The following is a 27,828-nucleotide window of genomic DNA, read 5'->3' on the forward strand; positions in this document are numbered from 1 at the left end:
CACTGTTTTTGACCTTCTGAATCAAGGGCTGCCTGAAATTGATGGCATGCAAAAACCACTCAGGTCTTTGATACACATGCATGCACAGAGTACCACCTTTGGAATTATTAGGATTTTAGGTACTCAGACAAAGAGAATTATTCCTCCATAAAATGTTCGTGGGTAAAATTTCAGCTCTTTGATGCTGTATATGAAACATGTTTTTTGCCTGGAATAATCACGAAAAGCCTATATTTCTGACAGGTGACTACCAACCTGGCAATTTTCAAATTAGCCAGAATTATGTTGACTTCTTCTTAAGGGCCCTAAGGAATTCTAAACACCAGTAGCAAAACTAGGAAATAAGTATGGAAATTGTTTGTCATATCCTCTATACCAGGAGATTTCTGATTACAGAGTTCTATCAACTCAATTTTCCATTATTTTCAGTCAACCAAATAACTATCAAATCTATCCAACAGGCTGTATTAGAAATGTGAATGATGACTGGGTTGCAATATATGGGTTGTTTTTCTGGTCACTTATTTTCGTCAAAGGTCATGATGTTTCTGGCCTTGGTTTTGGTGCTGTTCCCAGCGAGCGTATGCAAGATTCTTCCTGCTCCTAAATGTGTCACCAGTCAGCCTCTACCCATTCTTCATGAGTATTACCAGGCAGGAGACCTGATCATTCCCGGAGTCCTTTCTCAGCTCGTCATCGTTTATGAAGCAATAGATTTCAGCGAAGTGCCTCATCCACTGTCTGTTGATTGCATCTTGTAAGTTGTAAGCATCTCAGTGTTTTAGCCATATGTTATTACTTCCCTTTCGGTTACCTTTAAATCAGCGTTATCCTTTTAGAAATCAGCTCTCTAAGTCATAAGGAGGAACAATATCATCTTGACACTTTTCAGAGTCATTGAATAACAATCATTTGGTTGTAGTTTTGAACACTGATAATTGTGAATGTGTTAGCTGCCAAGCACCAACCTGCTTATCTATGTGGAATGTTTGTATCTCATCTCAGTGACCAATAAACAAAGTCAATGTTAAGATTATAATTGGCTAATAATGTTCACATATTCAATACTCCAGGATGTATGTAATTATGGAGCCAAGTGTGAGTTTGGGTCCACTAAATAATATACATAACAGCACTTGTTAAGTGTTTGAAATATCACAAGACTCTGGTCTTTATCACAGAAGACTAACATGGTTTACTACACACATGTTCACTACTATCTTCCAAAGTAATGCCTATTATTAGATAGTGTTTCAAGAAGGTCTTTGCAATGGACTGCCATTTCTCACCCCTTTGTTGAATAAGGCTTTGCATTATATCATGATGGAATGTTTTCTCAAACAGATTATGAACACCAATGTAACTATTTTATACTAAAGCAGGTGATTTGCTATCCTCATTACAGAAGAATGACGCAGTTTTACCAGCACATCCTGGCCTTGGTCTTTGCTGTAAAGGAGATAAACGAGAATCCCCAGATCTTACCAAATGTCACTGTGGGCTTCCATATCTATAACAACAATTTTTATCCAAGGTGGACCTATCTAGCCACAATGAAGCTTCTCTCAACAAAAGAGAGATTTGTCCCTAACTATAAATGTGATGAGCAAAACAGTTTGCCTGTAGTCATTGGGGGACCAAACTCTAACATTTGCTTCCATATGGCAGACATCTTGGGCATCTACAAAATTGCTCAGGTAAGAGAATCTCCTTGGCATTTATTTATTTATTTACCACACTTGTACCTCACCCTTCTCACCCCAAAGGGGACTCAGAGCGGCCTTTCAAAGGCAACAATTCAATGCCACATATACATATAGATAAATGAATGCATGCATTAAAATCCAAAACAATTAAAACATCAACATTACAACATCAATTAAAATCACAAAATCTAAATCATACTCCGGGGCCGATCCAAGTTGACATTATGTTATTTTGTAATCTCTTATAGCATTTGGAACATGGATCCAGGTTTAAGTCAAATGTATACCTGCAATTTTGGGTTGTGGTAGGTGGAGGGGTTTAGCCATGGTTTCCTCTCCATGCTACCTACCTTCCCCCACACTGGGTGCCTCCCTCCCCCAATAGTAATACAGTGCAATGATTATTTGAATGACCATAATCTTCCTTTATGATGCAATTGGAGCTCTTGTCTTCTCAAAAGAGGTCTGCCACTTTTTCAGACTTGTGTGGAAGAAACAAGGTAGAGGATCTCCTCAATGGTTGCTCCCAGACTTTGGAACTCTCTCCCTACAGAAGCCATGATGGTCCCCTCCTTGGCCTTTTAGGTCAGCAAGTTAAAACACTTTTATGCTGTTAAACCTTTACAAAGCGACTAGAGTTGGGTCTTAGTGCTGCATGTGTGCTTGCACACACACATACACATTTTTGTGTGTTTGACATATCTGTAAATCATACATTGTATTCTTCCTTGGCTTTTTTCCAGCTCACATATTCCTCTGCTCCAGAACAAAATGACAAAAATGGTGCTGCCTTCTTCCACTGGATGTTCCCAAATGGGAATAAACAGTACTTGGGGCTTCTCCAGTTGTTGCTGCATTTTAGCTGGACATGGATTGGGGTGATCTATGAAGAAGTTGAGAGTGTGTATATACGTGTGATGAAGTCACTTGCATTGTTTTCTCAGAATGGTATTTGCATTGAGAACATTGTGAATTTACCAGTAAGAGCTGCCTTATATGGTATCACTGAAATAATAACTGACTGGACGGCCACATTTCAGCTTGTCTACAACAGCACAGCCAGTGTCATGATCTTTTATGGTGAAGTTCAAAGCATGGCCTATTTGAGAAGTGTAGACCACTATTTCAAATTCGAAGGCATACCAATTCAAGACAAAGGGAAAATTTGGATTATGACAGGGGAGACAGATTTCACATCATCTCTCTTTCAAAGAACCATGGACATACAGTTCCTCCATGGTGCTCTATCCTTGACTCTTCTTTCTAAGGAGGTGTTAGGATTCAAACAGTTTCTGGAGACAAGAAACCATACATCAGAAAAAGGAGATGGGTTTGTTAGGGCTTTCTGGCAAGATGCATTTAATTGCTTATTCCCTACCTCTGTCCTGGATGAACGGGATGAGAACATTTGCACTGGAGAAGAGAAACTTATGAGTCTTCCTAGCTCTGTTTTTGAAATGAGCATGACTGGCCACAGCTATGCCATTTATAATGCAGTCTATGCCCTGACATATGCTTTCCAAGCCATGCATTCATCTCCATCAAAGAAGAGAACTGTGATGACTGGAAGGAAAGGAAATATGTTAAACCAGCAGTCTTGGCAGGTAATGTCCTTAGGGAAAGACATTGCATGCATTAATGTAACAGCCACAGCTGGCTTTCCAAAAATGGGAACTCCCAAGGTATTTTGGACTATAGCTCTCATTATCCTTGACCATCGTTTATACCAAGAAATCTTGGTACCTTTCAGACTTTGCGCCTTTCATCGGCTGCATATAATGAAGTAGACTGTGGGCTGTTTGTACTAATATAACACTATGGTTCTACTTGAAATATCATGGTTCCATGCTTTGGATCCCTGGACCTATCTCTTCCAGAACGCTGACCCAGTCAATTTTAAACTGTGTATTTTAAAGTCACTTCCTGTATTTTAATTTTTTTCTAGATATTTTGCATATTTTATATGTTTTAATATATGTATTTTACTGAACGTTTTTATGATTGGGTTGCTGTGAGTTTTCTGGGCTGTATGGCCATGTTCCAGAAACATTCTTTCCTGATGTTTCACCCACATCTATGGCAGTTATCCTCAGAGTTGTGAGGTCTGTTGGAAACCAGGAAAATGGGGTTTATATATCTGTGGAATGTCCAGGGTGGGAGAAAGAACTCTTGTCTGCTTGAGGCAAGTGTGAATGTTGCAATTGGCCACCTTGATTAGCATTGAATGGCCTTGTAGCTCCTGGAACATGGCCTACAGCCCAGAAAATTCACAGCAAACCAGTGATTCCAGCCATGAAAGCTTTAGACAACACATTGTTTTTTGATGATATATTTTTAAAGATGTTGTTCCCTGCCTTGAACCATGAGATGTGGGTAAGAAATTAAATATTATTATTATTATTATTATTATTATTATTGATAATAATGATGATAATTTTTGTGTGTGTTAGGAGCAACTTGAGAAACTGCAAGTCGTTTCTGATGTGAGAGAATTGGTTGTCTTCAAGGACGTTAGCCAGGGGACTTTGCCCAAATGTTTTTGATGTTTTACCTTCCTTGTGGGAGGCTTCTCTCATGCCCCCACATGGTGAGCTGGAGCTGACAGAGGGAGCTCATCTGCACTCTCCATGGATTCGAACTGCTGACCTGTCAGTCTTCAGTCCTGCTGGCACAAGGGTTTAACCCATTGCACCACCAGAGGCTCCTATGATGATGATGATAATGATGATAATAATAATATTAGTTTGGCAAAAACTTTTTAAAAGGGCCATTAACCATCAACTCAAATGATTATCCATATATTTATGTGGATGTTTTCCCTCCATTTAGATCCCTCACTACCTGAGAAGTCTGTCATTCAACAGTAGTGTTGGGGAGGTTTCCTTTGACCAAAATGGAGAAATCGTTGGTGGGTACGATATTGTCAACTGGGTCACATTCCCAAATCTGTCTTTCCTTCGTGTTAAAGTTGGGAGTGTAATTTCACAGGCCTCCACAGACATATTGCTTAGCATTGATGAAGATGCCATTGAATGGCCCAGCAGGTTTAACCAGGCAAGGTCTATATACAGGTTCACAATATATTTATTTGTCTGTTTAAAATAGCTTATTATTTGAATATTGGATATTTTTGTCTTCAAGAATAGGTCAGAAATTCATTGTACTTATCTATAAGAAAATTTAGAAAATTGCATCATTTTCAATTTAGGAAGACTGTCATAAAAAAAAGCTTAGATACGGGGAAAAAACAATATTCTCATTAAAATCTCATTATTATTCTCACACACTGAGCCATGTTGGTATTGAAATAATGTTGCCAATTTATTTCTCACTAGCTGTCCCCTGCCAAGCATTGCTGTGGCCCAGTCTGTGTATATGTGTTTTGTTTGTGTATATATTTGTATATATGTGTATATATGTGTGTTTGCATATATGGTATATATGTGGTTGTGGACAAGTGTTAAAATTGTTTTTGGCTTTTTAAGTCTCTTCTGCTGTGTTTTTTAGTGTTTTTATGAGGGAAGGTCACTTGTTGGCTTGATATGTGTTTTGCGTCCAAATTTGGTGTCAATTCGTCCAGTGGTTTTTGAGTTATGTTAGTCCCACAAATGAACGTTACATTTTTATTTATATAGATTTCCTCTTATGAGACTCCTTTACTTTAAACTTTGTATGGCATGAAGGATCAGGATGGTCCTTCCCATACCAAATAAGGGATCAAAAATCACTCCAATAATCAGCATTAAAAGAAAATAAAAAAATAGTCTGTAGGCTTTGAAGGGATTTCAGGAGTTGCACTTATAGGGTCTGAAGAACATATTTGTTTCTGGGCCCAATTCAAGGTGCTGGTTTTAACCTATAAGGCCTGACTTGGCTCCAGATTACTTGAGACAACATGTCCAACAATACAGACCGGGCAGACCATTATGATCCAGCAATGAGACCCTCATCTCCACTCAGTTCAGGGTCACCTGGCACCTTAAAGGCACTAGAGAAGTCATATTTCCAGGAGTGGCTCTGAATGTATGGAATGCACTGTCAGAAGAAATCAGATCAGTGCCCACCCCGATATCCTTTAGAAAAAGTGTAAAGACTTTCCTATTATAACGAGACTTTAACTGAATCCCGCACTTTATGGTCATATGGGAGTTTTGATTTTGTTTTTATCCTTTTATTGTTTACTAGCCATCCCCTGCCACACGTTGTTGTGGCCCAGTCTGTGTATATGTGTTTTTTGTGTGTATATATGTGTATGTGTGTGTATATATTAGGCTTGGGTAAGTTCATTCGTAAGCTACTAAAATCGTAATTAATTCGAATTAAATTACCTTTTGATTGAATTTTGAGCCATGCAGGAATAGTGGGAGGAGCAATTCCGAACTCAAACGACTTCCCCATTGTTTGGAATTATTTTCGGATGTGGCTTTGCACGCCCGGCGATGCAAAAAGGGACGAGGTGGGCGTAGCTAAGAACAGCTCTTCCTGAAGACCACTGGGGAAGTGGCCTTCAGGAAGAGCTGTTCTTAGACATGTCCACCTTGTCCCTCTTTGCATCGCCGGGCGTGCAAAGCTGCTGATGCAAAGAGGGACGAGGTTGGCGTTGGTAAGAACAGCTCTGCCTGAAGGGAAGCCGCCGATGCAAAGAGGGACAAGGTGGGCATGGGTAAGAACAGCTCTTCCTGAAGGCCAGCGGCTCTGCAATCCATCGCCATTCGCCGCCACCCAGGGTTTTGTCATATTGCAACCAACAACACATTTTTGTTCAGAAAAAACTGCGAGATTTTAAAACTGTTTAGGCTTTCTGACTTTGTCAAAGGTAATGGTTCTGGAGGGAGGGGCACCTTCCATTAATGAAACAAATGAAGCAATTCAGATTTCTGCTATTTCCGAGCTTTTTTTCAAGAAAATTTCAGAAATCATTTCAAAATCGAAACTCCAGCGCTCCCTATATACGAAACGAGTTTAGAACCATTTTTTCTTGATCACCCAATCCTAGTATGTATATTTGTGTATATGTGTGTATGTGTGCTTGCATGTGTGTGTGTGTGTGTGTGTGTGTGTGGTTTTGTGCATGCATTGTAATGTATTTTTTTATTTTTTGCCTTTTTAAGTCTCTTCTCCTGTGGTTTTCAGTGTTTTTATGTTTCGTTGGCCTGATAGGTGTATTGTGTCCAGATTTAGTGTCAATTTGTCCAGTGGTTTTTGGGTTATGTTAATCCCACAAACTAACATTACATTTTTATTTATATAGAAAATTTGGATGCTGTGGAGCATGCCTGGATCTTTTATTATTGGTTTCAGATAATGGTTTTATCCATGATGTATATTTTAAGATGTTGTGAGGTGCCTTGGGTCTGTCCAGAAAAAAGTGGCATAGAAAGTGAATAAACAAACAAACAAATAAATATTTCCCCAAATCTTCCCATTTTACCCTTTTTCACACTGAAGGGCTACATGCAGCCCATGCACTGGACTTTGCTCATTCTGCGTTTGAAGAGAGTGGAAGAAGGGAAATAGGTGCATTTTGAGCATTTGAACTGTACAAGCAGAAAATCCCTTATTGGGTTGCTGTGAGTTTTCTGGGTTGTATGGCCATGTTTCAGAAGCATTCTCTTCCATTGTATTGTCGAAGGCTTTCATGGCCAGAATCACTGGGTTGTTGTGGGTTTATTCGGGCTATATGGCCATGTTCTAGAGGCATTCTGTCCTAGGAGAGAATGCCTCTAGAACATGGCCATATAGCCCGAAAAAACCCACAACAACCCATTCTCTTCCATTCTCTGTATGGAATATGACCATATAGTATGGAAAACTCACAGCAACCCAGTGATTCCAGCCATGAAAACCTTCAACAACACGAATCCCTTATTTCTGATGTTTCCCAGAAAGCTGACACATTCTCATCTTTCATTTATGAACAGACACGTCCATGCTCACTTTGTAATGACCATTGCTCTTCTGGATATAGAAAGGTAAAGAAGGAAGGGAGACCATCATGTTGCTTTGATTGCCTTCGATGTCCAGAAGGGGAGATTTCCAACCAGACAGGTAGGAGATGACAGTTTTCTCCAGCACTTCCACCTCAAGGCAGAGCGATACTAAATGAAATATTACTTCTACCAGACCATGAACCATTGCAATTATAGTGGAACCTTTTGTATCTGATGGATTTAGGTTGAAAATCCATGGGTGCTCAAATCCTACAATATGGAGTTGTGTAGTAAAAGAAGAAGAAGGCAGGGCACATCATAGTCAGAACACATCATCATAAAAACATTCAGTAAAATGCAGTAAAACATATTTCTGTAGGGCAAACATATTAAAATCAACTGGGTAGGCCTGCCAGAAAAGATCGTTCTTCAGTTGTATCTTGAATTCTGACGACTGATTTAGTTTTTGAATCTCTTCAGACAAGTCATTCCATCGATTTGGGGTGGCCGATTTGGGGTGGCACTGGCTATCGTCACCTCTGGGTGACGGTAGCCAGTGGGGTTCTTCCTGATTAGAGTAGATGCCCCCCAGATTATATGGGAGAAGGCGATCCTGTAGGTAACCCGGACCAAAACCACGTATAGCTTTAAAGGCCAAAGCCAGCACTTTATACTTTGCTCAGAAACTAATAGGCAACCAGCGGAGTGACTTTAACATGGATGTGATGTGTTACTCCTAGATGTTAATGTAAATAGTCTGGCTGCTGTCTGTTGAACTATTTGGAGTTTCCAAATTTGGTACAGAAGTAACCCAATGTAAAGTGCATTGCAGTCGTCCAGTCTTGAGGTTACTAGTCATGCATGACCATCTTTAGGTCATCCAATGGTGTTCTTTATATAAAATGGTAACATCAAAGTGTGCCTTTTGGATTTTTCAAAATATTTTCAAGCTGTGGATAATTGATATTGTGGATGCAGCAATTACCTGCTTTGAGACTCCTTTGTGCAGAGAAAATGCAAGGTATAAATAAACAACAACAACAATGCATACTGACACAAATGAGCAACATAAAAGCTTATTAGTATATATACTAAAATAAAGAGATTCTTAACACAGGAGCCCCTGGTGGCGCAATAGGTTGTGCTGGCAGAACAGAAGAGTGACAGTTCGGAGGTTCGAATCTGGGGAGAGCGCGAATGAGCTCCTCCTGTCAGCTCCTGCTCACCATGTGAAGACATGAGAGAAGCCTCCCACAAGGGTGATAAAACAACAAAAACATCTGGGCGTCCCTGGACAACATCTTTGCAGACGGTCAATTCTCTCACATCAGAAGCAACTTGCAGTCTCTCAAGTCGCTCCTGACACACACAAAAAATTCTGATACTAAAATCTGATGAGGAGAAGTCTTAGGATTCCGATCCACAAGCCATAATATAGACAGCTATTTTCCTACATTTACAAAAGCATATGTAGCTTTTGCTAATTAACACAAGTCATTATGTTAGTTGTGAGTGTAGGTCATTTGGGTGGGTGAAAGACAGCAGCAAGTGCAAAAGATGGAGGCCAGAACAATATCACTCTTCTAATGTTGAGATGGAAGAAGGCCTATCAATGAATGCAAAATTCCTTGTGTGTTTTTACAATTGGTGGCCAGGGAGTGAAGCTTCACTTACGACTTTCCAGCCACTTCAGTACACACAGTTTGATCTTCTGCAAATTATCATTATTTGAAACACAACAAGATGAGTCCACAGCAAACAAGATCACTCTGCTGGCTATTGTATTGAATCATGCATTGGACAGTTCCCAAGTGTTTAGGACTGTGTGATGTATCGGTGAATAATGCATGCAGATCCCAGTGAGGTGGCCTTTTGCAGCTGTCAGATGGTAATTTTGTCAGCGCCCATTGTGTTTAAGTGCAGGCCAAGATCTTTAGGCACTGCACCCAGTGTGCTGATCACCACTGGGATTATTATTATTATTATTATTATTATTTGTATATTTATTTATACCCTGATTTATCTTCCCAAAGGGAACTCAAAGAGGATGTCTTCCCAAATGTAAGACTAAGGAATCCTCCTTTCTAACAATATTTGTATGCTGTTGTTGTGTTTGAGAGAGTGGGACAAGCCATAAACTCTTCCTCTGCAACACGTTATAACTCATATGTAACTGGAGCCAAGATTCCCTCAGTCACTAGGGACATAGGCCACCAGTAGATCCTGAATCATGCTTGTATTAACATACCTCCAAAAGAACTTTATTTAAAACTATGCAAACCCAAGTCTTGCTTTATAGGACTACTCACTATGTAACAAACAAGCATGTAAATTTCACCTAAATTCACATTTATTTTTTCCAGACACAAACAGATGTTTTCCATGTCAAGAGGGCTATTATCCAAACAAGAACCATGACCTTTGCATTCAAAAAGTTATAACATTCTTGTCTTATGAGGAACCTTTGGGAATGGGTTTGACAACTTCTGCTGTTGCCCTCTCTTTCATTACCACTTTGGTGTTATCAGTCTTTGTGAAGTACCACAACACACCCATTGTGAAAGTGAACAATCGGATGCTCTCCTACACCCTTCTCATCTCCCTCCTGCTCTCCTTCCTCTGCACTTTGCTATTCATTGGCCGACCTCAGAAGATGACCTGTCTCCTCCGACAAACAGCTTTTGGAATTGTCTTCTCTGTGGTTATTTCTTGCTTGTTGGCCAAAACCACCACCGTTGTGATAGCCTTCATGGCCAATAAGCCAGGATCCACAATGAATAAATGGATGGGGAAAAGGTTGGCCACATCCATTGTCCTTTCAAGCTCCCTTACTCAAGCCATGATCTGTACACTGTGGCTGACAACCTCACCACCATTCCCAGACTCTGACACAGACTCACATACTCAGAATAATGTATTGGAATGCAATGAAGGATCTGGAATGATGCTTTGTTGTGTCCTGGGCTTTATGGGCTTCCTGGCTATTATCAGCTTGACTGTGGCCTTCCTGGCAAGGAAGTTACCTAACAGATTTAATGAAGCCAAGTTTATCACTTTCAGCATGTTGCTGTTTTGCAGCGTCTGGCTAACCTTTGTTCCAACCTACCTTTCCACCAAAGGCAAATACACGGTGGCTGTGGAGATCTTCTCCATCTTGGCTTCCAGTGCTGGGTTACTAGGTTTTATCTTTTTCCCCAAATGCTATATTATCCTCTTTAGGCCTGAGCAGAACAAAAGAGAGCAGCTAATGAAAAGGAAAGGTTAGGAAATGCTTTCTGTCTTCCCTTTTGATTGGCAATTGACATCTGGATAGATACATGGGAATATTTCTGATTTTGATGAGGCTGCCTTACTGATTTTTGGGTACAATTAAAAGTTCAGATATGATCCTTTTATATGTCATCATAAATGAGCTACTTATTTTCTGTCTAAAGTACCAAAATGCCTTGGAGAACTCTGCAGATTGGAGACAAACTAAATCCTCAGAAGACGGTAAAATATTTCTGAGATCTTTCAGCCTCTTTCATGAAAATAATACTAGGTGGGGAAAAGACTGGTAATTTCCACTGTTATTTTGTATTTTCTTTATTCAAGCTGCATTTGTACATGATATTGACAACTGAATTGGTTTTCCTATTTTCTATTAAAGACAATGCTTTGAAGATAGCTTTCTGTGTTTTCCTAAAGTTCATGGCTGATTTCTGTTTCTGGGTTATTTCTAAGTCTCTCTTTCAGAGTGATAGAGAAAAGGAACTCCTGCAGAGCTTTGATTTCTGAAAAGAATGAATATAATGACGTTTATATTTAAATTTATTGGAAAGGTTCAAAGTTGCCATCTTCCTTCCTTCATTGTATTCAATATACACGATGAGGGAGCCGTATGCATTTTTTGTTTAAGGCACTAATACACGTTTCATCAGTTCTATAGGACAAGGACCTTTGGGAAGGCTTGACTATCCCAAATAACACAGAAACAAACCTGAAAAACACATGGTGATGTTAGCATACTTTTTTCTTTGTTGATTTACGTCAGTGGTTCCCAAACTTTTTTCTTTTTTAACCAGGAACCACTTTGACCAAGGACCACTCTTCCAAACAGGTTACAAATCAGTTTTTGGTCAACTTTAGATTTGGTTTGGTTTTTTGGGATGCGGATTCAAAAAATTGCATTAGATAGACCACATCGGCTCTAGTTTCTGATACAAAACATATACCATCAGATGTAGTCACCATTTGCATGCCCACAGAAAACCATATTTAATAAGCCTTGGCTCTACAAGAGAGTTTTGTGAGACCAGCTGCTCTTGTTGCAACGGTGTAGCAATGGTGAGGCAACAGACCATATTTTACTTCTTGGAGACCACTGGTGGTCCAGGCATGTAGCCGGGGGGGGGGGGGGGGGGGGGGTTGGGGCCTTCAGCCTCCCCCCCCTCCCGAAATTCTCATGATGGTCTGCGAAAAGGCCTTACTAGTACATTATTTAAACTGTTATGTTTATTCATATCATGATCTGATCACCATGCTCAATATATCTCATATGCATGGGGGTATTGGGGTAACGATACAAAAGGTTTGCTAGGGTAGATCCTCTTTCACTCAGACTCAGCCCGCCCCGAATCAAACTCAGCCCCCCCCCCGAATCAAAATCCTGGCTACGGGCCTGTGGTGCTCCATTGGCTACAGTTTAGGAATCACTGATTTAGGCTAACTTTCAAATAGCAACAGCAGCAGCAACAACCTAGGACCTCTTCACACGGCCCTTTCGGGCTGTGCCATTGTGCCCCTAAAGGGAAGGTGTGTGGGATGGCTCATGGTGCCTCATGCATCCTTCCTGCTCCCCTCCCTCCTCCTTGCTTCCTGCATTGACACCCTTTCCCTTCCCCCATGAGGTGGCGGAAAGGGTGGCAACGCATGGTGCCACGTGTTGCCCAGCACCCTTTCTGCCCTCACATGGCAATAAGGGGAGGAAAGTGCAGGTAGCTCAGTCAGAGCTACCCAAACAACACATTCCTTCCCATAGTGGTGGAGGAAGCACTTCCACCCCACTTTGGGAGGAATGTGGGCGAGGCCTGCCATACGTTGCATGATGGCACATGGCAGACCCCATCCAAAATGAGCATTAAAAGCATCAGCCTTTTAAAAACGATACTTATAGTGTCCTTCCCTTTAATCTTCTACAGCTAGACCTGAGGAAAAATTGAATTTCCTTGTGGGGACTCCAGGGAGTCAGGCTATCCCCTATCTTCAGTAAACCACCCCAATATTTAAACAAATATCCTCTCCCCAAAATGCCCTTTTACAGTCCAAAAATAAAATTGCCAAAGTAAAAGTTTGGAATCGAGTCTGAAAGCAATATCGTAAGAGCAGCTAAGGCACTGAGATAGATAGAACACAGAGCACTTGGGCAGCTTTCTTCTTCTGATTGGCTTAGGCAGACAGCAAGTCTCACAGCATCACAGGGAAACCTTCCTCCCTCTCATGAAGCCAAAAGAAACTGAAGACAGCCATTTTTGGCAGCCACGTGGTCTGTTGCAGCTGATTAAAAAATGGTGACGGTGACGGTGCCTGTGCCGTTATGGCTGGCCAAACCAGCCATAGCCCCTTTTTCAAAATGGATATGTGCGCAGCTCTAATGAATACACAGGGTTCTTTTGGGATCCAAAGCCAAACTGGAATCCTATCTCCCATTGATACTGCAATCTATGTAACTCACCACCATTCTAGAAGAATTTCAGCAAAAGAAAAAGCTTTTTCCAAAGATTAGCAGGAAAGATTGACAAACAAAAAAGACATCAAGGTAACACTGAAAGAGAGTAGCATGACATTTAAATGTTGCAGTGGAGCATTAAAAAAATTCCTCTAAACATTACTTCTAAAACGGACACCTTGTTTTATCTGTGAAATGCTTTCTTTCTGAAAGTCGAAGGCTTTCATAGCCGGAATCGCTGGATTGTTGCAGATTTTTCAGGCTGTATGGCCATATCTAGAAGCATTCTCTTCTGACGCTTCACCCATATCTCTGGCAGGCATCTTCAGAGGTTTTGAGGTCTGTTGGAAACTAAGAAAATTGGGTTTATATATCTGTGAAATAATGTCCAGGGTGGGAGAAAGAACACTTGTCTGTTAATTTAATAGTGTCTTTGCTATGAGTTATAAGATGACCGTGTATCTTACATTGAGCATTCAAAACTGTGTGTGAGTATTACACCTCCTAGAATTGTGTAGCTGAGTGAGAGATTCTGGAAGTTATATTCCTCAAGCATATCTTTCCTAACTTGAGGAGGCCCAGGCATGTAGTCAGGGAGGGGCTTGAGGGGCTTCAGCCCCCCCCCCCCCGAAATTCTCATGGTGGCTCGCGAAAAAAGGCCTTACTGGTGCATTATTTAAACTGTTATGTTTATTCATATCATGATCTGATCACTATACTCAATATATCCCATATGCATGGGGGTATTGGGGTAATGATACAAAAGGTTTGCTAGGGTAGACCCTCTTTCACTCAGACTCAGCCCCCCCCGAAACTCAGCCCCCCCGAAATCCCCCCTGAAAAAAATTTACCCCCCCCCCCCGAAACGAAATCCTGGCTACGGGCCTGAGGAGGCCTAACTAGATATTTTGGAATTACGTGATAAACTTGTTTTCCCTGTAACGTTGCACATAAAACCAGCCAAGTAATTATCTAATTATCAAGATAACCATGATAAACTCCACTTCTTCTTTCAAATTTCCAGGGAATTGTTGCAAAACTGTGAATCATAATTGAAGAGTACTATTCATAATGTCCCCTGTATTATTTGGGCAGATGGTTTGATACAGACTTGGTACTCTACTCTGTGCAATTCAGCTGTTGGAACAGTATATCTGTGGCATGATTGGTCATGTTACTTAGGCTGTGCTAACAAGATATGCAAAGTGAAGAATTGATTTTTCAGAGCAAAAGGATTTTTATATACACACAAGATGTTCGTACTTGTAGGCTTTGGATTACTGCTCCTGTTACCTAAGGCGGTGTGTGAAGTTCCTGTTAGTCAATGTTTTGTTGGTGACCTTTTTGCTATTCGTCATAAATATTATCAGTCAGGGGACCTCATCATTGGTGGCATACTATCTCAGATCTACATCCCTTTTGATGGGATACTATTCAAAATGCATCCCTCTCAAAATCTGAGAGAAGAGCACATGTATGCAATTGTTTCCTCTCTTAATGATGCCATAATCATTGATTGTATTTTCAGTAAGGATGTGCATTGAATTTAGGCAAATACCAAGGCTCAAGTTGAATGCTCCTCAAATTGGTTCTCACACTTTCTAAAGGAAAGCCAGCTCTTGTCTTCAGAGAAACAGAGGGAAATACTGCCACTTAAGTTTGTTTCTGTGATAATATCTACACTGATGGATATTGAGGGGAAAGAGTGAGAATCTGATTAACCTTCAGTCGTAATGGACCATGTTTTACAAGATGATCTATTGTGCTTTGGGATGGATTGTGGGATGAAATATTTCAGTATTATAGTGCTTTGAACACTAAATTGTACCCTTAAACATTTTTAATAAATGTCATTTACTATTTTCTCTGCTTATCTTTCTGAAACTGTTCAGTTTTCTAGGTTGCTCTGAATTCTCCTGGCTGTATGGCCATGTTCCAGAAGCATTATCTCCTGACGTTTCGCCTACATCTATGGCAGGCGTCCTCAGAGGTTGCGAGGTCTGTTGGACACTAAGAAAATTGGGTTTATATATCTGTGGAATCTCCAAGGTGGGAGAAAGTACTCTTGTCTGTTTGAGGTCTGTATAAATGTTCCAATTGGCCACCTTGATCAGCATTTCATGGGATAGCAGTTTCAAGGTCTGGTTTTGTACTGCCTGGGCTAATCCTTTGTTGGGAGATTATTAGCTGGCCCTGGTTGTTTTTTGTCTGGAATTCCCCTGTTTTTGAGTGTTGTTCTTTATTTACTGTTGTAATTTTAGAGCTTTTTTAAATACTGATAGCCAGATTTTGTTCATTTTCATTGTTTCTTCTTTTCTGTTGAAATTGTCCACATGCTTGTGGATTTCAGTGGCTTCTCTGTGTAGTCTGACATGGTAGTTGTTGGAGTGGTCCAGACCTTGAAACTGCTAGGCCATTCAATCAAGGTGGCCAATTCAAACATTCACAATTACCTCAAACAGACAAGAGTTTTTTTCCCTACCCTGGACATTCCACAGATATATAAACCCAATTTTCCTAGTTCCAACAGACCTCACAACCTCTGAGGATGCATGCCATAGATGCAGGCAAAACATCAGGAGAGAAAGCTTCTGGAACATGGCCATACAGCCCGGAAAACCCAGTGATTCTGGCCATGAAAGCCTTTGATAATACATTGTTTAGTTTTCTTCCCTGGGACATCCCTGTAATTGCTTTTATCCTGATGCATGCTTTCCCTAACCTGAAAAATGGGAGAGGAAGATAGAAGAGAAAAATTACTTTTAATTCTCTATTGTTCTAAATGTCTGTAAGTTTCTTCTTTTACATAAACAGATATTCTTGTCCGCTCTGAGTCCCCTTCGGGGTGAGAAGGGTGGCATATAAATGTCGTAAATAAATAAAATAAATAAATTATCTAATTGTGACGTTGTGCCACTTTCGGCCGATCCCTATGCCATAAGTGGGTTAAAACTCAGACTGAACAAAGCAGGATAAGTAATTTTTTTGGAATATCCTCCAAATGGAGAATCAGAAAAATCCCTGTAGCAACTTGTCATGGTATCCTTGATTTTGTTAACTATAAGTGAATGTCACTAACATCTGAATCCTATTAGGTAGTCCCAACTTCTTGTTGTGTGCTGCCAATGCATGGTAACCATTAACAAACCTATCAAAAAGTTTTTCAAGAACAGTGATAGGTTTGCTTATGGTTGCCACACATTGGAAGCACAAACAAGAAGTTGGGACTACCTAGTAGGATACATTTTATGTAAGTAATCTATTCATTTCAGCAACTTTAGCCAAGCTCAAGAAGTGAAACCTAGGTTTCATATTTCCATATTGCTTATTCATCTTTCTGGTAAGCAAAAGCAGAAATAATAAGACTATATTGTTTATGCACTTTGTTTTCAATAACAGTCTTCCTATCTGTTAACGTTATTAACAGTGCTACCATAACCAGCTGTTTCAAAGCAGCCAAATATCCAGTTGTATTTATTAATGTTTCCTGATACATCTGTGGAATGGAAGTTGTACCATTTTTCAGTCAGTGTGGCTAACTAACATACAGCAAAATTAAATCATAATTATCTGCTCTCATTGCATTAGGGTCTTGACTCACATCTACCAGCACATCCAGGCCTTGGTTTTTGCTATAAAAGAAATAAATAAAGATCCCCAGATCTTAACCAACATCACATTGGGATTCCTCATCTATAATAACAATATTGACCCCAAAGGGACCTCTCAAGCTTCAATGGAACTTCTCTCAACACAAGGCAGATTCATCCCTAACTACAGATGCAATCACATCAATAATCTGGTAGCAGTCTTGGGTGGACTTCAGTCTGACATCTGTAAACACATGTCAGTCATACTGAACATGTACAAGATTCCACAGGTAAGGTGTGCAGTGCACATAGAGCATCAAGATTCAAGTAACCATTGGAAATACAAAGCTATTCTGCCAGGTGAAAGATGTTTACTTTGTGTCTTGCTTGAATGTCAGGCTTTTTCTAGGAGAGAAGCATTGGTTTTATTGGTATTCCTGTCCTTTGTGTTTGTAGCCATAGCACATATATGTGCTAATAATATAATATATTGTATACACATATAATATTGACAATAATATTATAATGTAATACAATATAACAATAATAATACAATATAATTTCATATTTCATATTACATGTAATATCTATATAAATAAAAATGCAATGTTCGTTTGTGGTATTCACAGAACTCAAAAAACACTGGAGCAATTGGCACCAAATTTGGACACAATACACCTAACAACCCAATGTATGTCCTTCACTCATAAAAACACTGAAAAACACAGCAGAAGGGACTTATAAGCCCCAACAAACTAAATGATGAAAAGCTAAATGACAATACAGAAAAAAGGAAGAAAGGGAGGGAAGGGGAGAGAAAAAAGAAAGAAAGAAAGAAAAGAAAGAGGGTGGGAGGGAAAGAAAGAAAGAAGGAAAGGGAGAAGGAAGCATGGAAGCAAAGAGAGAAGGAAGGAAAGAGGTAGAGAAGGAAGAAAGGAGAGAAAGTGGGAGGGAAAGAAAAAGGGGGAAGGAAGAAGAGAAGGAAAGAAAAAAGGGAAAGAAGGAAGGAAAGAGGGAGCGAAGGAAGGGGGAAGATATAGAGAAAGAGGGAGGGAAGGAAAGAAGGAAAGAGAGAAGGAAGAAAAGAGACAGCAGAAGAGAAAGAAAGGGGGGGGGAGGAAAGAGATAGAGAAGGAAGGAAGAAGAGAAGTAAAGATGGGAAGGAAGGAATGAAAGAGGGAGTGAAGGAAGGAGGGAAAGAAGGAGAGAAAGAGGGAAGGTTGGCCACAGCAACGCGCGGCGGGTACAGCTAATTACTAATAATATTACAGTATACTGGTATAGTACAATATGGGAATATATGTTACAAATATTGTGCTATGTTAATGCTATAATATATTGTATTTACATATAACTTGTAAGCCACTCTGAGTCCCTTTTGAGGTGAGAAGGGTGGCATATAAATGTCGTAAATAAATAAATAAATAATATATGAAAATAAAGAAAATCCCTCTTTTTTCCCAGTTCAAGCTAAAGGAAACAGTGACTTATAATTTTGGAACAATGTCTCAACCATTGCTACTCCACACACAAAGTCATATCATCATGCTTGATTTTAAAACAATCTGTGCTTATCTATTTTTTCTTCTCCCTTGCTTCTTTAGCTCATATACAGTTCCTCATCAGTGATAAATAAGTCACCCCAGTTTGCCTTCTTCCATTCTATGTCCCCAAATGAAACCCTTCAAGCGATGGGAATTCTTCAGCTACTGCTTCATTTCAGTTGGACATGGATTGGGTTAACTTCTGAAGACAATGAAGAAGGAGAGAGGTTTATACAGGGAGTGCTTCCCATATTTTCCCTGCATGGTGTCTGCTTTGACTTCATAAAGAGGTTTCCTGGACTGACTTATTCAACAGACATGGTTGAAAAGGTAGCATATGGTTTTGAAATGTTTGATAGTATGATAAAGGCTACTGTCAATGTTGTGGTGTTACATGGTGCAGTTGAGACCATGATAATCTTTCAGTTGCTTCTCCAAATGTCCACTTTTCAAGAAGAACCAGTGAAAAAGCTTTGGATTATGACAGCCCAGATGGATTTCACATTGATTTCCTTCCTGAGGAATTGCGATATTCAATTCATTCATGGTGCTATATCATTTGCAAGTCACTCAAAGGAGATATTGGGATTTAGTAGATTTATTCAGATGACAAGCCCAACTCTAGACAAAGAAGATGGTTTCCTGATGGACTTCTGGGAGCAAATATTTGATTGCTCATTCCCCAGCTCTGCCATTGAAACAGACAGAGACCTCTGCTTTGGCCAGGAGAAACTGGAGGCTCTTCCTAGCGCTATCTTTGATATAAGAATGTCTGCTCACAGTTACAATGTCTACAATGCTATCTATGCTGTGGCACATGCTCTACACAACATGCATTCATCCAGATTAGACCACATAAGAATGATAAACAGAGAGGACTGGAAGCTTCACAACTGGCAAGCATGGCAAGTATGTTCTCTACACACTAATGGGAAAGTTTATCATGGACTTGTCCAAACTAGGTATTCACCCTGAAGTGAAAAAGAAGTCAAACCTGGATGTCCAAAGGATGTCCAAAGACTTCCAGTACTTAACACGGGGTATATTGGGCTGAGCAGATTTAATTCACTATAATAAAAAAAACATCGGGGAATGCTTCAGAGTTTCATCAAAATTCCAAGGTAACTCCATTGTTTGGGTGAGTCTGCTCCAAAGCAAAGTGATCTGCTATCCGCACGTTGGCAACATTATCCCTTTCCCCACATGCTCTACAATGCAGAGAAACAAGGATAGATCAGGGTTGTGTTATCTTAGTTGATATGATGCGTGAATAGAGAGATTCAAAAAGATCTTGACCATCACCAGATGCTTTTGCAGACTTCAGCAAAAATGCCCAGGTGGGGGTGGGGTGTGTGGTGGTGGACAGATGGATGGACGGATGGACTCTGGCTGGATGCCACAGTGACAAAAACCATTGACCAGGTAAGGATTACAATCCAGAGGTGCTCAACTTCTACCACAAGGTAGTACGTAGAGTTGAAAAATAAAAATGCAGGAGAAATGAAGCAGATACAAATCTTTGCACAGAGGTAGAAGAATGTGAACTGCTTAGCCTGAAACCAGAACTTGCATGCATGCTCAAATGCTTCCCATGGAATGCCTATGTGAAGTAAACTGATTCAAGCAGTGATATACATATAGGTCAGTGTAATGCAGCATTTCACAACCTGGGGGTAGGGACCATTCGGGGGTCCCAGGGTGGGGGTGGTTCAGAGAGGTTGCCAAAGACCATTTGTTTCCAAAAAGGAAGACAAGGACAGGTGGAGAGATCTTCAGCCTTCTCTGCCAAAGGGGTTCCTAAGACCATCAGAAATACGCGCTTTCCACCAGTCTTCACATTTGGGAATATGGAGTATTTGTGCCAAGTTTGGTCTAGTTCCATCATTGTTTGAGTCCATGGTGCACTCTGGATGTAGGTGAACTACAACTCCAAAACTCAAGGTCAATGCCCACCAAACCCTTTCAGTATTTTCTGTTGGTCATGGGAGTTCTGTGTGCCAAGTTTGGCCCAATTCTATTGTTGGTGGAGTTCAGAATGCTCTTTGATTGTAGGTTAACTATAAATCCCAGCAACTACAACACCCAATTGACAACATACATCCCACTCACCCCCACCAGTATTGAAATTTGGTTGTATCAGGTATTTGTACCAAATTTGGTCCAGTGAATGAAAATACATCCTGCATATCAGATATTAACATTATGACTTAAAACAGTAGCAAAATGACAGTTATGAAGTAGCAATGAAAATAATGTTATGGTTGGGGGTCACCACAACATGAGGAACTGTATTAAGGGGTCGCAGCATTAGGAAGATTGAGAACCACAGGTATAATGTAAGGTCCTCATACAGATCTCAGTGATATTGAAATGACTATATACACTAGCACTTGTGTACTAGCAGTTAAATGATATATTTAACTGACTGCATCTCCGTGACCGCATCTCCATCTACGAACCCACGCACTCACTTCGGTCATCCGGAGAGGCCCTGCTCGTGATCCCGCCTGTGTCGCAAGCGTGTCTGGTGGGGACACGAGACAGGGCCTTTTCTGTGGTGGCTCCCCGACTCTGGAACACCCTCCCCAAAGATCTTAGACAGGCCCCTACATTGGCTGTCTTCAGAAAGAACTTGAAGACCTGGCTGTTCCGATGTGCCTTCCCAGAATAGGAAATCTCCAATACCAAGTCCCAGAAGCACTTTATTAAAACTAAGACTACCGCACACTGCACACTGCACTTGCCCTATAAGCCTTATATTCCACCTGTCACATCAGCACTTTTAATCCTGTACCCATTACTCTGGCCCGGCCCAGTTTTATTGTGTCTTAGTGTATTGTTTATTGCTTGTTGTTTATATTGCTTTAATTGTTTTTAATTTGCCTTTGGTTTGTATTGTTGTATTGTGTGTTGAGGCCTTGGCCTTTGTAAGCCGCATCGAGTCCTTCGGGAGATGCTAGCGGGGTACAAATAAAGAATAATAATAATAATAATAATAATAATAATAATACTGAACTTCATATTTCAATCTACCTGTACATTCTAATGAATGTTGTTGTCTCTTGGCCCATTTAGCTCCATCATTTTCTCAGACGGGTCTCATTTAACAATAGTGCTGGGGACAGGATTTCCTTTGACCAAAATGGGGAATTAATGTCTGGATTTGATGTTCTAAACTGGGTGACTTTTATAAACAAATCCTTTCTCAAAGTCAAAGTCGGAAGAATAGGCCCAGATAAAATGCTGACCATTTTTGAGGATGCCATCACATGGCCAAGCATGTTTAATCAGGTATGATCATTTGCAAATGTCTAGGTTGTCTCCTGCCATTTCTTCCTTCATGAAAATTTACTAATAATACAATTATTCATTGTTGACTCATTCCCAGTCTGGACATGTAGTGTACATATGTTTACTCAGAATTAAACACCATTTTAAAAATATGGTTCAAGTTCAAGTAAGTAACTATAGGATTGCAACTGAAATCAATTGCAACTCTCTTAGCCCAATGAAAGCAGAAATATATGCTGAATCACAACTAACAGTGCAAACGTATATAAAATTACTCAAAGCTGGGTCTTATAATTCAATTGTGCTTTTAATGGTTTGCTCTTTGTTTTGAATTTGTTTTGTTTGATCAGTTGCATGCCCGTAATTTGAGCCATTGTTCTTGTAACCAAATCTTATTGCACTTTTATCTATTGATATCACAAACTTAGGCCACTTCCACAGTACCTCAAGGGCCTCTTCTACACTGCCATATAACATCCAGATTATCTGTTTTGAACTAAATTATATAACAATGTAGACTCAGATAGTCCAGTTCAAAGCAGATAATGTGGATTATTTGCTTTGATGATCTAGATTATATGGCAATATAGAAAGGTCCTATACCACAGGATGTAATCCCAGATTATTTGATGATTCTAGATTATCTGGCAATGGAGACTCATATAATCCAGTTTACAGCAGATAATCTGGGATCAGATCCTAGGATATAGGACAGTGTAGAAGGGGCCCAATAAAGCTTTCTGTTGTTTTGGTTTCTATAGAGTAATTAGGGATAAACTTTAATGCATTGAGCAGAATAGAGAAAATATGTATTGAGATTGGCTGACTGAGAGCTTGTCTTCACTGGGGCAATGACCTAGATTCACTGTAAATGGACTGCCTTCATTTTTCTTTGAAGATTTTTATTATTATTTTAATATTTATGCATATATAGAAACAGACAATCTTTGAAATTCAGCCATTGAAATAATAGTATTATTTCCCATCCCCACAACCTTCCCATTCCCACGTGGGAACCTCCACCCTTGACTTCTCTTTACATAATACAAAGGTACAGGAATACTATTGAATATTTATACTTCAGTATGTCTGAGCGTTTAAGCATTTTCCCCTGGTTTTTCCATCTATTCTATAATCTAAACACAATGCAAATAGGTTGTCTGTAGCTCAGTCTTATTAATCTTACACATAACCTTATTAATCTTATACATAGCCTTCATGATGCACAACAGCTTTCTGTGAGCACACCAGGTTCCTTAATTATATTATACTTTGAGTAAAGTTTTGGCTTTGGGGCAGTTTGGGTTGTGTCCAGTCTGGCCTCACCCACTTTCCAGGTAGATGCTTTCATTATATTGATCAGCACAGGGGAATGGGATAGATTATCCCATGTTGCCACTCTCTCCTTTGTCTTAATGGTCACATGCTTGCCCTATTCTGACATCAACAGAGGCACCTGCAATGGCCAGAAGCTTGGACAGAGCTCCTTGCCCACTTAAAGTTGGTGGTGGCCATGACACAGAGGACGTGACAACTAGAGGTGTGCGTGGTACCAGTTTCTCCTGTTTCATTTGCTCATTACTTCCTTTTGTTTTGGGTGGGAGCACAAAACAGGAACCCCTTCTCCAGAATGAAAATAAGATCAAAACAATTTTCAGGAGGCACTCTAAAATGAAAACGGGGGGCTTGCGAATGAAACAACAGAAACAAATAGTAATGTTATACAAATGCACAAGTCTAGTGACAACCCATCAAGGCGGATATGATCCTAGGCTATCTGGACAATGGTCCGGGATTCAGCACATACATCTCCAAGCACAGAATTACACCAAGCTAACCAATCCTGTGTTGACATGCCCCGAATCTGTAATCAAAGAAAAAGCAACTGCAGAGAACAAAATGAAATGGTAAAATATGACAAAATAGTAATAATAATAATAATAATAATAATAATAATAATAATGCTTTTTATATCCCGTCTCCTCTCCTTGAGGGGATGGAGCAGCTTACAACAGGACTACAATATAAATAAAAGTAGACACATAACAATATGGGAGAATTAAATCAACAAAGTAAATGCAATAATGACAGGACCCAATCTACAACAAAGCAACAGGTTGCATGAAAAGGCAACAAACCATTGCAAAGAACATGTTATTGTTCTCCAAAGGATAACACGCTGCACTGAACCTGTTTTAATGGAAATATTTTCTGAAGAGCTTTACTATGAGGGGGTGTCAAGATGGTATAACAATTACTCTGTCATTTTAATCCAGGCTAGCATTATTTTTAAAAATTAAATTGATAAATCCAACCTGAAACCATCTGCAATATTAATGTGACATTCTTTTTTCAATTTATGGGCAGACACAGCCTCTTTCTCTGTGTAACGACAACTGCTATTCAGGTTTCCAAAGGACAAAGAAGGAAGGGAAGCCATTCTGTTGTTATGGTTGTCTTCCATGCCCCAAAGGAAAGATTTCAAATCAGACAGGTAAGAAATACTGTGTGAACATTTTATCACATATAGGCTGTCATTCAGTTAGTGACAAACATAGGCACAAGTTCTGCTACACATGTGACTTGATTTTGGGGGACATTACGCAATTGTCTCATCTAGTTGACTGCAGTAAAAGCAACGTTAAGTGTATTAGGGCATTTTATTTGTGGGTAGCACATTAAAGTACAAAGAGTAATATACTTGTATGAATACAATTGCTTCTGTGCTTTGCCTTTGCACATTGCACATTCTAATTTCACAATAGATTGTGAGGCATGCACATCAACCACTGATCAAAATATGTTGAGCTGCATTATTATTCAATAGCGGGGTTGCACAATATACCCATATTTACTTGAGTCGAATGCACCATCAAATCTAATGTGCACCTTAATTTCCAAAACCCTGAAACCAAACTAGTATTTGCTGTCGAATGTAATGCGCAGTGGCAAAAAAGGGCACTGTTTGTCATTTACAGGAGTAATGGACCACATTATAGTTGCTGCATGACTAGGATTCCTTCTTTAAAAACAAAAGTGTTAAGAGCATCAAAGCTTCCAGCAATGGAAAATAAAACATTAGCAGCTATGCTATAGAATGAATCCACTTTAATTGCCTTGGTTCAATGCTATAGAATCATGGGGGCAGCAGTTTGATAAGACCTTGAGCCTTCTCTGCCAAAATGTTTTGATGCCTCACTAAACTACAAGTCCCAGGATCCCATAGCACTGAGCCATGGCCATTAAATCAAATAGGAGCTCCAGATGCAGTTCCTGAAACAGCTTCCTCATTGGCTTTGGCTCAGTACTAAGTTTATTGAATTACGTGAATCTAATGCGCTCAAGTTTGGACACGTCATTTAGCCAAAAAAAGGTGAGCATTAGATTCGAGTTAATATGTTATTTCGGGCAGGTATTATGTCAATCTAATGCACATCCTACATTTGGACAATTCATTTAGCCAAAAAAGGTGAGCATTAGATTCAAATAAATACAGTAATTCAGGCAGGTGGTTTATGTTATGATGAAGTAATGTTTGGTCTTGTCCATTAAGTAGTGGATTCCTTTTGTTGGAGTGAACGGTTAAAACAATATAAAATATTACTTATGACTAAGTTTTAATCCAGTTGGTTTCCACACAATTTAATCACAACTAATATAATAATAATAATAATAATAATAATAATAATAATTTAGTTGTACCCCACCACCATCTCCCCAGAGGGATTTGGGGTGGTTCACAAGAGCACATACGAAGTGCCAGACATAGAGCATAAGCCTCTAAAACAACAACATAAATCCATAAACAATAAACACACACCAACCTCATGCAATAAAATTTTAAAATTCATAAAATGCAGTAGAGCCTTTGGGTAAGACTAGCTGTCTGAACATGAAATGGCTAGACCAGTGCTTCTCAACCTTGGGTCCCCAGATGTTTTTGGCCTACAACTCCCAGAAATCCAGGCCAGTTTACCAGCTGTTAGGATTTCTGGGAATTGTAGGCCAAAAACATCTGGGGACTCCAGGTTGAGACCACTGGCTAGATGATGCTACTAGAAAATGATTTTAACAGGACAACAGTGGTGATTATATGTTTTAAAATAGTTTTTATATGCTTTTTAATATTGTTAAGTGGATTTTAAGTGGATTTTTTCTCTAGTGTGATGAAGTGACAGATTTCATACAAAGGGTGTAAATCTGCCTTATTTCATTCAGATAGTACCCTATCTGTACCACTGCAGTGTTAAAAACTAATTACTCCAGTGTGGTCTGGAATAATTAGAAAATGTGCATTAGAAACCACATTTTCTTTTTCAGACATGGACGACTGTTTTCAGTGCCCATCAGACCAGTATGCAAACAATGTCCAAGACGCATGCATTTCGAAAAAGTTAAGCTTCTTGTCTTATGAGGAACCTTTGGGCATCAGTTTGGCTATATTTGCTCTATTATTTTCTTTCATCACAGTTCTAGTGCTAGGAACTTTTGTGAAGCACCGCAACACACCTATCGTCAAAGCCAACAATGAGAGTCTCTCCTACGTTCTTCTAGTTTCCCTCCTTCTCTGCTTCCTTTGTGTTTTTCTATTCATTGGCCAACCTGGGAAACTGAGATGTCTGCTTCAACAAACTGCTTTTGGCATCATATTCTCTGTATGTGTTTCCTGCGTGTTGGCTAAAACCATCTTGGTTGTTCTAGCTTTCAAGGCTAACAAGCCTGGGTCCAGGATGAAGAAATGGGTAGGGAAGAGGCTGGCTGCCTCCATTGTTATGTTCTGCTCCTTGATTCAAGCCACCATTTGTACTGTGTGGTTGGCAAGTTCTCCTCCATTCTTAGATCTGGACATGTATTCCGTAACTGAAGACATCATTGTGGGATGTAATCAAGGGTCATTCACCATGTTTTATTGCGCCCTGAGTTACATGGGTTTTTTGGCCATCGTAAGCTTCAGTGTGGCTTTTTTAGCCAGAAAGTTGCCAGACAGTTTCCACGAAGCCAAATCTATTACCTTCAGCATGCTGCTCTTCTGCAGTGTATGGCTGTCTTTTGTACCCACCTACCTGAGTATCAGAGGGAAGTACATGGTGGCTGTGGAAATCTTCTCTATCTTGGCTTCCAGTGCTGGATTACTGGGTTTTATCTTTTTCCCCAAATGCTACATCATTGTGCTAAGGCCTGAGTTGAATAAAAGGAGAAACTTAGGAAGAATATAATCTGGAGGAATAATATTTAACCTGTTCTATAGGTTGGTATTTTTGATGCTGTTGTTTTTTAAATCATTTCCAACTTATGGTGAACATAAGAACAACCTATCATGGTGTTTTCTTGGCAAGAGTTGTGTTACTCAGCACCCAAAGCCCAAATGCAAAGGACTTGCAGACTGGAGTAAAAGTGAACAGAAAAATCTTTACTCAGCAGAGATTAAAACATAAACTGGCAAAGTTGCATACAAAAACAAGCAGTGCAACAAACTTTACACAGTCTTTGTAAGAAACACGAAATACGGCATCTTCATCTTATAGCAAATGGGAGATCAAAATAAACTTTGAGTAAATGCTATTTCCCCATAGCCTCTTTCAGAGTAGCTTCTCCAAACTCCTCCCCAGGCAAAGCCTTTGTCCATGGGTCTCCTCAAAGAAAAGGCTCTCCAGAAGCTCTCCTTCAGGATCTCTCCTTCAGCATCTCCTGCTGGAACTCCATGCTGGTACTCCAGAATCTATTCAAGAAAACTCAAACAGATATAGACCTTGGGTGTGGTCCAAGATTGCTGGTTGATCTACTTTGCCAGCAGCTCATGATAATTGCACAAAATAAGGTTTTTCTTCAACACATATATACTTATTGTAACAAGTTGATCAAAGGATTGGTTTCTTTTGCCTTGCTTTCAAGCAGACAGAGTTTGATTTGCCCAAGTCATCCAACAGGTTTCCATGTCCCAGTGTGTATTTGAACTCTGGACTCCAAAAGTCCTATCCAATAGTCAAATGACTACAATGACTACTGGCTCACTCAACCTATATGGTTGCAAATAAATTATAAATAAATACAGATGTGAAA

General features: G+C 39.8%; 2 protein-coding genes across 2 annotated transcripts; both read left to right on the forward strand.

Moving 5' to 3' along the window:
• Positions 1-542: 542 nt before the first annotated feature.
• LOC132779240 (vomeronasal type-2 receptor 26-like) lies at positions 543-10,901 on the forward strand. The gene is made up of 4 exons (XM_067469582.1): positions 543-757; positions 1,406-1,697; positions 7,628-7,754; positions 10,000-10,901. Exons 1-4 carry the CDS (start codon positions 543-545, stop codon positions 10,899-10,901), a joined length of 1,536 nt encoding a protein of 511 aa, XP_067325683.1.
• Positions 10,902-14,596: 3,695 nt separating this feature from the next.
• Positions 14,597-26,984, forward strand: LOC132779241 (vomeronasal type-2 receptor 26-like). The gene is made up of 7 exons (XM_067469583.1): positions 14,597-14,827; positions 15,404-15,410; positions 17,063-17,223; positions 18,538-19,386; positions 21,553-21,768; positions 24,136-24,262; positions 26,089-26,984. Exons 1-7 carry the CDS (start codon positions 14,597-14,599, stop codon positions 26,982-26,984), a joined length of 2,487 nt encoding a protein of 828 aa, XP_067325684.1.
• The last annotated feature ends 844 nt before the right edge of the window (positions 26,985-27,828 follow it).

Source organism: Anolis sagrei, chromosome 6 (assembly GCF_037176765.1).
Source record: "Anolis sagrei isolate rAnoSag1 chromosome 6, rAnoSag1.mat, whole genome shotgun sequence".
NCBI lineage: Eukaryota > Metazoa > Chordata > Lepidosauria > Squamata > Dactyloidae > Anolis > Anolis sagrei.

What these genes read in the sequence shown, in the direction of transcription:
- LOC132779240 (XM_067469582.1), top strand. Translation starts at nt 543, where the DNA reads ATGTTTCTGGCCTTGGTTTTGGTGCTGTTCCCAGCGAGCGTATGCAAG. An exon ending in CTGTCTGTTGATTGCATCTT is followed by an intron (nt 758 to 1,405) that starts GTAAGTTGTAAG and finishes TCCTCATTACAG; the next exon opens with AAGAATGACGCAGTTTTACC. An exon ending in GCATCTACAAAATTGCTCAG is followed by an intron (nt 1,698 to 7,627) that starts GTAAGAGAATCT and finishes ATTTATGAACAG; the next exon opens with ACACGTCCATGCTCACTTTG.
- LOC132779241 (XM_067469583.1), top strand. Translation starts at nt 14,597, where the DNA reads ATGTTCGTACTTGTAGGCTTTGGATTACTGCTCCTGTTACCTAAGGCG. An exon ending in ACATGTACAAGATTCCACAG is followed by an intron (nt 17,224 to 18,537) that starts GTAAGGTGTGCA and finishes TTGCTTCTTTAG; the next exon opens with CTCATATACAGTTCCTCATC. An exon ending in AAAGATTTCAAATCAGACAG is followed by an intron (nt 24,263 to 26,088) that starts GTAAGAAATACT and finishes TTTCTTTTTCAG; the next exon opens with ACATGGACGACTGTTTTCAG.